The sequence below is a fragment of the Chinchilla lanigera genome, unplaced genomic scaffold (genome assembly GCF_000276665.1).
Source record: "Chinchilla lanigera isolate Chin_1 unplaced genomic scaffold, ChiLan1.0 scaffold00041, whole genome shotgun sequence".
Classification (NCBI taxonomy): Eukaryota; Metazoa; Chordata; class Mammalia; order Rodentia; family Chinchillidae; genus Chinchilla; species Chinchilla lanigera.
Genome location: NW_004955442.1, coordinates 18,570,412 through 18,581,269, shown reverse-complemented (window position 1 = coordinate 18,581,269; position 10,858 = coordinate 18,570,412). Strand labels below are relative to the sequence as shown.

At 47.2% G+C, this 10,858-nt stretch overlaps 2 protein-coding genes across 3 annotated transcripts; one reads left to right on the top strand and one right to left on the bottom strand.

The window, feature by feature from the left end:
- Positions 1 to 752: 752 nt before the first annotated feature.
- Mrpl40 (mitochondrial ribosomal protein L40) lies at positions 753 to 3,163 on the top strand. The gene is made up of 4 exons (XM_013517906.1): positions 753 to 957; positions 1,288 to 1,371; positions 2,210 to 2,368; positions 2,723 to 3,163. The coding sequence occupies exons 1-4, from the start codon at positions 905 to 907 to the stop codon at positions 3,045 to 3,047; spliced, it is 621 nt and encodes a 206-aa protein (XP_013373360.1). The 5' UTR covers positions 753 to 904; the 3' UTR covers positions 3,048 to 3,163.
- A 2,297-nt stretch (positions 3,164 to 5,460) lies between these two features.
- On the bottom strand, positions 5,461 to 10,403 carry LOC102008776 (chromosome unknown open reading frame, human C22orf39). Of its 2 annotated transcripts, none has more exons than XM_013517637.1 (3): positions 10,336 to 10,403; positions 10,000 to 10,194; positions 5,461 to 6,960 (listed from the first exon to the last, which is right to left on the bottom strand). In XM_013517637.1, the coding sequence occupies exons 1-3, from the start codon at positions 10,357 to 10,359 to the stop codon at positions 6,838 to 6,840; spliced, it is 342 nt and encodes a 113-aa protein (XP_013373091.1). In that variant the 5' UTR covers positions 10,360 to 10,403; the 3' UTR covers positions 5,461 to 6,837. The 2 variants fall into 2 exon arrangements, with proteins under 2 accessions (XP_013373091.1, XP_005391835.1); XM_005391778.2 differs by having other exon boundaries at positions 10,027 to 10,194.
- Between the last annotated feature and the right edge of the window lie 455 nt (positions 10,404 to 10,858).

The window sequence follows — 10,858 nt, the reverse complement described above, 5'->3', positions numbered from 1 at the left end:
GGCCGCCGCCACCGCCACCACAGCCGCATCCCCTGCGCCGCTCCTCCTCCGGCGGCTCCCGGGCAACGCCGGAAGTCACGGCGCGCACCTGCCAAATCGCCCCGGCGGGAAACCACTTCCCACGCGGACCGGGCCGCTTGGGCTCTGGCAGGCAGAGCAGCGTAAAGTGGCTCGGCTTTAGGTCCAGCCGGAACGCAGCCGATGACGAGGGGCGGGGCAGAGGGAACGGTGGCGGGCGAGCGGAGCCTCGAGTAGCGCCCTGGGCGGTCCGGGCTGTCTGGAGAGCCAGGCGGAGACATGGTGTCGTGGACAGCCTGCCACTAGGTCTACCTCGCTGCTTTCGAGTCCGATTTATTAACTAGGTTCCATCATTCATCAACATGCGCTACTGGACATCTCTCGAATACTAGCACGGGAATGCAGCCACTGGCAGGCGGATGAATGCGGGAAACGAGCCAGCCCCGGGAAGGGTAGCAGGGGAGACCGAGGCGGGAACCATTAGTAAAAGCTCAGGCCCCGTTTTCAGACACGTGGGCCCGATGAAGCAGACAGACGACCCATTGGCCACTCCGGCTACACCGCGGGGGTGTCAGGCCTTGGAAGAGAAGAAGGGCAAACATCTAGGCAACAGCTACCTTTGCTGTGCCTGCCGTAGGGGCGGGCTCACAGCGCCCAAGTAGGCGGAAGGGAGGAGACTCCCGAGGTGAGAGGCGCTCGTAGCGCGTGGCGCTCGGGGACGCCCGGGGCGGGGCTGCGTTGGAGGCGGAGCCAGACTAACCCCTACCACCCGCAGTAACGCTGGAGTGTGTGGCTGCGCTCGTCTGGTTTCGTCGTCCTCTACTTGGTGTGCCGGATTGCAGAGAAGCGCGCTCCCGGAAGCTGCCCACGGGTGGCAGGAGAGGCCATGGCCGCTGCTGCGCTGAGATGTGCTGCACGGGCTCTGCGTCTGTCAAGTAGGTGAGTGCGGACACGGGCCAGGTCACGGATTGCCCAAGGCACATGCCGATTCCGGCCGGGACTTTTCTGCGATCCTTCTCTACTGTCTCTTTCCACGGACATCACAGCTGATCATGTCTGTTGTGGATGAAAATTCTAGGACCCAGTTGTGCAAGGGCCCCGATCCAAGTGCTGTGTTGTAAATGGAGATTTTTGAAAAATCTCATTGTCCTTGGTGTCATATCCAATACTGAAATATACCCCCACATGTATTGGGTACAGTTTGTGCTTTTTTTTTTCCCTCCTGTGAAGTGAGAATCAAATATTGACAGATACAATTCCCTCTTTCAGGCTTCCTGGAACTTGGTGGACACAAATCAGAGATACTCACCAGCGAGCTTCATTGTTGGCCTTCTGGGAACTCATTCCCATGAGGTAAAACTCAAGGCTGTGACCTCTTGAGAGTGTGAACACAACCGAATGCTGTGACCTCTCCAGGGGTGTGAGCACAAGTGTGCATGTGACAAGGACAAAGCAAAAGTGTTTGACATTTGGTTTACAAAATCCACAGCCTACAAAACTTTTACTAATTAAATTTAGAGAGATGCTTTTCTGTCTTTTCAGTATTCTCTCAATTACCTTTGAAGGAAGTCTTATGTGTTTTAAAGGGCACACCTTCTGTTTCTCTATGAGCCTTCCTCTTCCTCTTTTGGGGAAGGAGGGTCTTTCTAGGACTAATAGAATTTCCACCTGGGACTCTCTCTGGGACTTGATTCAATTTTAATGCTAATGGATTTGGTTATCTTGACAGTAAATTTTAACTGAGAGATGTGTTCCTAAGAGTAAACCTTTGGTTTTTGCCAAAGCTCTAAGATGGAGAGTTTGTTAAGAAATCCTGACATGCCAGTCACTTTTACAATATTGTCTTTTTTAGTCTTAAAAAATATTTTCATAAATCAAAAATCCATTTAAAATGTGACTAATGTGCTGCTATCATTTTGGTGTTTTCACTTTTCAGTACAGTCCCAATGCACACCTGAATCCTAACACTAAAGGTGAATACTTTCCCTTAGTTTATTTATACCTGACACCCTACTGTGTGAGTTGATAGTGCCCACGCAGTTCTCAAAAGGACACTAGGGTGGAACCTGCCTCCCTGTGCACCGAGTGGATGGGGTCAGGGCCAAGCACAACTCCTTCACCCAGTGGAGAGCTCATGCATCATGTGTCTCATGAGATTGAAAATGACATTTGTTTGCTTTTTATCCATTAGAGCAGAACCTCTGCGAAAGAAGAAGAAGGTAGATCCTAAAAAAGATCAAGCAGCAAGGGACCGCTTGAAAAAGAGGATACGAAAACTGGAGAAGGCTAGCCAAGAGCTAATTCCCATTGAAGATTTTATTACCCCTCTGAAGTTCTTGGATAAATCAAGGTAAAGATTCTCCTCTAGGCTTGAAATCCATAGGGCAAAGTTCCCTCAGTTTCAGGTAGTTCTAGGTGAAGTTCATGCCTGTGATGCAAATACGTTAGCAGACTGGAGTTGACTTGGTTCTGGTCTGAGACCTTTTCTACTTGATAAGCATATGACCTTAGCTCCCAGTGTGAGTTGCAGCTGCTGCCACATTCAACATTCCATTCCTTAATTTCTCCCAAACTTGCACATTTCTTTCCTAAATCCTGCAGTGGCAGAAAATGGGGATGATTGGGTCATGTGCAGTCACACAGGATCCCTTGCCAATGAGGTTAATATTCCCCAACCTTACATCTTTGGACTTTGTATTCACAGACAGCGACCTCAGGTGGAGCTCCCCTTTGAGGAGAGTGAGCGGAGAGCTCTGCTTCTGAAGAAGTGGGCCCTGCACAAGCAGCAAGAGCATGAGATGGAGAGGGGTGCCATCAGGGCCATGCTGGAGGCCCAGCAGAAAGCTTTGCAGGAGCTGAAACTCGAATCCCCAGAGCTCTACACTGAGGCCATCAAGCGGGACCCCAGATTGTTCCCCTTTGAGAAGGAAGGGCCACATTACACACCACCAGTCTCTGACTACCAGCCCCCTGAAGGCAGGTACAATGACATCACCAAGGTGTACACACAGGTAGAATTCAAGAGATAGAAGTGAAGTCAGGGGTCCTCAGAACATAATCCCCTCCAGGAGTCAGAATGGCCAGAGCTGAAGTTTGCTGTCCGAAAGATCAGACAAGCTGGTAATAAATCAAAGTTTAATCAAAAGTGTCTTTGTCTTGTGTTATAATCAAAAGTAAGTCATGTATGGATGGACGGGAGTGAGAAGTGGTGTCCCTCTGCCAAATACTGGAAAGTGGGTGACAAAGACATCAATTCCTACCCTCCAGGGGTAACAGATACTGGCAAAAAGGAAAATTTCCACTTACAGGAGGCATAAAATAACCCAAAGGAGTGCAAGTGAAGAATGGGCAGGATTTTCGTGATCTGGGAAAGTGTGCTAAGAAAAATGGGGCTTTCCCAGGAGGACAGAGGAAGGAGACATCTTTGGGGTTTAACCTGGGCAGGAAAGCTTTAGATGGCAGAGCAAGCCAGGGACACAGAAGGTTGAGGCCTGGCTGAAGCAGAGGGCTCACAGTGTTTATTACTTGTGTTAGTCTGCAGTAATCAGTGTATTAGTCTGCTCAGGCTGCCATAACAAAGTATCACAGACTGGGTGATGGTGGTGGGGTTTGAACCCAGGGCCTCATGCATGCTAGGCAGAGTATGGGGTATAACTCTACCCATGAATTAACCCAAGCCCCTAATAATCTAACTTCTTATTTAAATGTTCCCATTTCTCATTTGCAGTAATAGTTCAGAAATCAAAATTTGTCTCAGGTTGTAATACTGTAAGCTAGTAAGAAGTAGGCACTGTTTTTACACTGAACCTTTACTGTTATGGGTAGCGCTGTCCCAACCAAACTTCCTGTGTTGAAGTGCTTAATCCCCAGTACCTCAGAATATGAATGTATTAGAAGTATAGTCCTTAAAGAGGAAGTTAAAGTACAGTCATTAGGGTGGAACCTATGTGAGTATGATGGGTACCCTAATAAGAGATTATTAGACTGAGGAGAACTGTATGAAGACAGGGAGAAGGCAGCTATCTGCAAACCAGGCAGAGGCCTTAGAAGGAATTCTAGAAATAAGCCAGGCTTACATAAATTTCTGGTGTTTAAGCCACCCAGTTTGATATGTTATTGTGGCAGTCTGAGCAGACTTACTTCCTTTCCTTTCTCTTCTTTCTTTCCTTTCTTTCAGCACTGATGACTGAACACAAGACCTTCCTTGTATACACTAGGCAAGTGTTCCACCACTGAGCTGCATCCCCAGCCTCACTTGTATTTGTTGTTTAATGTTTGTTGTTCCCCTAAACTGCAACAGAGACTCTTTGAAAGCAAATTATCAGTTTAAGACTGACATTGGCTGGCAATGTAGGTTAGTGGTAGAGTCTAGTTATATGTGAGGCCCTGGGAGTGAACACACGAGGGATATAGGAACATTCCATCCAGAGAGATCATCTAGTGATGTGGAACTTGTTCTGCAGCAAAGGCAGGCAAAATGTAACTGGCAGAGGAAAGACCTGAATGCTCAGATAGAAAACAGCAAGAAGCACTTCTTGGCTGTGTGTGCAGCTTTCATAGAGCTCTGCCAGCAGGTGACAGAGGGCATGGCTATAGGGGAGAGAGCCTCTTGTTGACTGTTTGGAGCTGGCTCCCCCAGCCTTTACTTACATGTCCCACCCCGACCCCAGCGACTCCAGTGTAGCTATTGTAGCTCCAAGCATCATATCCAGACTGCAAAATTCAGATGTTTCTTTCCTATGTTTTACAAGTAAGAAAAATTCTTGTAGATCTTTAGCAGACTTCTCTCTTCTCACTGGTTGTAAATGCTCATTATTAACCAACCACAGCATTCTGAAGACTCACTGCATAGCTTAGACACATGAAGGATGACCCCTCTGGGTGGAGAAACCTTGACTCTTTTTTATACTCTCCCCTGCTCTTGAGATCCCATGAACATATAAGCCCCCTTTATGCATAGCAACGCTGGAGAGAACATCTTATTCTTACTCTGAAGTGATCAATTTTTTTATTTTTTTTGAGACAAGGTCACACTATGTAGTTCAGGCTAGCTTTGAATGCACTATGTATCCTAGGCTAGCCTTGAACTCACAGCAATCCTCCTGCCTCAGCCTCCTGAGTGCTGGGATTACATGTATGAGCCACCAGGCCTGACAAGTGATCAATAATTTTGCCCCAAAGAACAAACTGAAAGATACTCAAATCCACTGCCTGTGGCCAGAAAGCAGGCAAGGCAGGTAGTTAGCATGCAGGATTGGCCTTCAGCATCATATTTGATACCTGCTATGCAGCCATGCTAGCCATCTTGTTAGTAATAGAGCCCTCTACAAGAGCTAGTGTTCTTTGTGGTTCACATATATTTTTAAGACACCTAAGGGGAATAAATACAAAAATCTAATGCTGTCTGAACATGACATTGTTAGATATGAAGTCTAACACATGTGGATTTTTCAACTTTTATTTGGAATCAAACATGTGAAATAGTTTTTGATACATAATCAGGGGAAATTCTGAGGGAAAGAGACCTAAATCCCATGTGCTTCAGGCTTGGTTTTCTTTTGCTCTTTTTTTCTTTCTTTGCTGAGGATGGAAGCCATGGGCTTATACATACTAGGCAAACTCTCTACCACTGAGCCATACCCCTAGCCCTTTGGGCGTGGATTTTTAAAAATATTTTATTAGTACATATTTGCAGTGCATAGTGATTAGAGTCATCATGTAACATCGTGAACATGTATATAACTCATCTTAATTCTTTTTACTTCTTCCCCTCCCTTCCTTCCCTCCTCCCCCCCATCTCTTTCTGGGCTTGGATTTCTTAAGCCAAGACTCCATGAAAGCTTATAAAGCTGTGTTTTTTGGTTTGGTTTTTTTGTTTTCTGCAGTATTGAGGGGAATGAACCCAAGACCTCCACACTGAGCTACATCCCCAAGCCTTTTAAAAATTTTTTATTTTGAGACAGGGTCTCACTAAATTGCTAATTTGTCCAGGCTGGAATTGAATTTGTAATCCTCCTGCCTCAGCCTCCCAGAGTGTTGTGATTATAGTCATGTACAACCATCCCCAGCTAGGTTGTATGTTTCTTAAAAACTGGAGTCTCACCAGGCAAGGTGGCACATGCTTGAGATTGCAGAATTTGGAAGGCTAAGGCAGGAGTTTGAAACCAATGTGGCTACGCACTGAGTTCCAGGCTGGCCTGGACCATTCAGCTAGACACTGTCTCAAAGAACCAAAGAAAAATACCAAAACAAAAAAACCCTGAGTTTCTAAGGGCCTTGTTGGAAACCTTTGGTGAAGTGTGCTGGGGCAGAGGGGCAGTGAGGCCTGTCTGCTTGGCATGCTCCATCTATCTCTGCAATGCACCTGATCAGAGTGTGAACTCCCTGTTTGGATGCTGGGGCTGGCAATATATGGTAGTCACCAAGCCTGGGATGTGATGACCTGTTTCCCCAGGACAGGAAGAGGTGTTCACAGCAGCACAGATCTTTTGCCACCTCGTTCTGACCCAGTCACATTTTCATGCAGGTCAGAGTTACCCCTCAGGACTATGAGAGATCTGAGCCAGCCTGACCTGGCTGTTCACAGGTACCTGCCACAACACTTGGTTTCCTGGAAGCTGTGAAGTAGGCTCAGTTGTCTCTCAGAGACTTGTAGTGGTGCCCTGATGCAGATAAGGGGTGGGCAGGTACAGCTGGAGATGTACTGCTCTGTGTTTCAGGCCAGGCAGGAGCTTACAGGGACCCACTAGACTGGGATGGTCATAGCCCCACTTGCAGCAGACTTGAGGAAGCCACACAGGTCAAGGGCAGGGGTGCTCGTCACTTGTCCTTCTCTTGTAGAGGGAGGTGCCAGTCTGCAGGGGGACTCTGCCTCAGGGCCCACACCAGGGTGTGCTTCCGTGCAGCTTGCACACGTGCCCGCTCGCTCTCACACAGGGATTGCTGTGCAAATGAAACTCTCGTTACTTTCTGGCTCACCGCTTGATCCCAGGGCCCCCAGCACCCCCTGTACTGCCCTCTTCCTCAGCACCTTGCAGAACACGGATGGCTCAACAGGACTGTATGGTACATACTGCTCCACAGTTCAGCTGCTTCTGCTTAATATACCTTGAGGATTGTTCCATACTAGCACACAAACCCAATCATTTTTTCCTCACAAAGTTGTGTGAAAAATTACTGTGTAAATCAGGATAATTTCAGGAATTTCCAGACATCTTTTCCTTATGACCTGATGGCTTTAGCTGGCCTGGTGAGTCTGGAGCAAACTTAACTACCATGTGTAAGGCTGGGGCGCCGAGTAAGGGTAACAATAGTAAGAATGAACAGCTATGGGGACAAACAAGAGGCTAGACCATCCCTAATGGGGCTGTGTATAACAAGTGCTCCTCAGTCTACCACCTTAACTCAGCCACTGACCTCAAGACAGACACAACACAGTGTATAATAAGGTGACCTTGGCTGTGGGCTCTTGGTAGGTCAGTGGTTACGTGGGTTTTTTTTACACATATAATTTTTTTTTTTTTTTGAGACAGGGTCTCACTATATGTTCAGGCTTGCCTTGAACTCACTATGTAGCCCAGGCTGGCCTGGAACTCACAGTGTATGGCTCCTACCTCAGCCTCCTGAGTGCTGGGATTATACATGTGTGCCACCATGCCTGGCAATTAATTTGTTTATTAAATTTTTTTATTCCCCAGCACTGGGGATAGAACCCAGGACCTTCACTGTGAGCTACATCCTCAGTGTTTTTTGATTTTGTTTTTATTTTTCAGATAGGGTCTTGAAAAGTTGCCCTGGTTGGCCTCTAACTCCTAATCCTCTTTCTTCAGCCTCCCAGAGTGCTGTACTTAATTACAAGGGCACACTGCCATGCCTACCAATTGTCTACTTATCTTTTTTCTTTTTCTTTTTTTGGGCAGTACTGGAGTTTAAACTCAGGACCTTAAGCATGCTAGGTAAATGTCCTATCACTGAGCTATACCCCAGTCCTATCTATTTATCTTTGTCTAAGCTCTTTTTGTTTGTTTTGCTTTGTTTTGCTTGTTTTTTGAGAAAGGGTCTTGCTATTTAGTTGAGGCTGGTCTTATGAACTTGTGGTGATCCAACTGCTTCAGCTTCTTAAGTGCTAGGGTTACAGACAAGTGCCACCATGTCTGGCTCAAATAAAAATTTGGGAGGAGAAGAGAAGGGGGCCACAAGAATTAGGAAGTGTTGTGTACATGTACTAACTCCTTACAATGAATGTAATCATGTGTACTGTAAACATCTACTAATAAAAATAAAAAATAAATAAACTTTTGTGGTGCTAGGGTTGGAAACTAGGCCCCTCTGCATGCTTTGTAAGCATTCTATCACTGAGTTACATCCCCAGCGCTTTATTTATTATTTTTTTTTTTTTGGTTTTTCTCCGGTACCGGGAACCCCAGTGCTTTAAATAAAATGTTTTTATTTAAAAAGGAATCAAGTTTGTAATCTCAGCACTTGGAAAGCAGAGGCAGGAGGACTTTGACAAGTTCCATTCCAGTCTGGGGTACATGGTGAATTCAGGTCAGCCTGAACTAGTGAGACCTTGTCTCGAAAAAAGAAAAATAAATAAATGCAAGCAATGGAGCCAGATGTTGCCGTACACACCTGTAATCTCAGCAGTTGGGAGGCTTAGTGAAATTTAGATCGCTTTCACTTTTTGTAGTGTCATAAACAGTGACACAATGAACATTTTCAACTTTTATCTGTGTACTGTTATCCAATCACTTAAGTAAGGTAAACTTCCAAAAGAAAACTTCAGGGTCAAAAGATATGCACTGGGAAGGCTGGGCATGGTGGTGCACGCCTGTAATCCCAGCACTTGAGAGGCTGAGGCAGGACTGTTGTGAGTTTGAGACCAGCCTGGGCTACAAAGTGAGCTCAAGGCTGGCCTGAGCTGCATATTGAGACCCTGTCTCAAAAAGACAAAAAAACAAAACAAAACGGTATGCATTGGATATAGAGGTAATCAGAAAACTGGACAATCCCACCAACACTGCAGGAGGATTGCTGTAAGTTTGAGGCCAGCCTGGGCTACATACTGTAGTGAGTCCAAAGCTAGCCTGAACTTCACCGTGAGACCCTGTCTTAAATAAAGCAAAACAGAATATTCACATACATTTAACAATGCTGACACTCCGGGATGATCCTGTTGGTTCCCCTTTCTTGTTTCCTGGCACTCCCCTGCCATTGTCTCTCTCCCCATCTCCTCTTCTCTTTTCCTACAGCAGCTCCAAGGCACCATAGCATTCTATAGTAGATTGCTGTACACTAGAGTTGCAGGAGAGCAGGCGCTCCATTCTCATCACTCTGGTGTCTCCAAGAGCATGATAAATACCTGCTGAATTTAGGGACCACATTCTTACTGGTCTCTCTGCTCCTCTATAATAAACTGTCCACACCCTGGTAGCCAAACTGATCTTTTAAAGATATAAGTCAAAGTATGTTTCCCAATACACTTTAGGCTAAATGTTAGACTCTACTTACTCTTCATCGAGACTCACAGGTCACACTGGTATTTCTCCACCCTCACTCCCTGCTCTCTACAGCCCATTCTCTCTGTACAACGGGGACTTAGGCCTTTTGCCTTTTCCTCAGTCGTGTCACTGGGGCTGCATGAGGGCTGTCTCCTAGTCATTCAGGACCAGCAATATCATATTCTGTAAGAGCCAACTGAAATGAACACCCCAGCACTGGAAAGTCGGCTCTCTGTTTCTCCATAAAACACTCTACATCTCTCTCCTTACTCTTTCCCTCTTTGTTTTTATTTTTTATTTTTTGGTACCGGGAATCGAACTCAGGACCTTGCACTTGCCAGGCAGGCGCTTGTGCCACTGAGCTATATCCCCGGCCCTCCCTCTTTGTTTTTAATGTCGTCTCAAAGTCCCGTGGATATACTAATTTAGAGTATTTCTCAAAAGAAAGGACGCAAAAAGGGGAGGATACCGGTGCACCTACGTTTCCCCAACCTCCCTCGCGGCGCACCTGGGCCTCGGCGCTACGACGCTCCTCCCAGTCGCGGCAGCTGGCCAGGTCGCGCAGCCACTGCTCGCAAGCGGGCCGCTTGCCGTGGACGTAGTAGTGGTGCAGGAAGTGTCCGGCGCTGCGGCAGAGCTTCCACTCGGCGCGGTAGGTCTCGCAGGGCCGCGGCGGCTGCGGCGAAAGACGATGTCTGAGTGGGCCCGGCGCCGCGCTCCACCTCCCCGGTTCGGTCCCACCTCCACCCCCGGGGAGGAACCAGTTAATCTTGGTCTGCCTGGATGCCCGTGCAACCTTAGTGCCAACCACACTCACCCGCCAGCTGCCACTGTCTGCCATGTCAAGAATACCGCCGATCCCCGCCCCCCTACCCCAGCAGCCAATGAAAATTGAAGAAAGCTGTCTCTGTATGAGTGACAGACAAAATAACCAACAAACTCCTAGATATCGCAACTAAATTCTCATTCACTTCCTCAAGAAGAGCCAATAAACAGAATATAGGTCTGAACAAAGCAGCCAGTAACAACCAAAGGAGATGCCAGGCAGGGAGGGACGAGGCAGGGCCGGACAGCAAGTTCCCAAGGTCCGAAGGCTTGGATCTGGGCTGGAGCGACACTATGATAGCATCCATCTATCTGGTGCCTGGCTGGCGTCCTAGGCTGCGCAGTTGCGTGGTTAGCTGTCTGTGAAACCCTATGGCTCAGGTCACTTCTTTCCAGCAGCTTTTGTTATCTTTTGAAATCTCAATGACCTGGTTCACTGTTGTAAGCATACACTGAGGATCAACTCAAGGCAGTGAACTTGGGAGGTATATAGCTACAGTAGTGTCCCCTGAGTG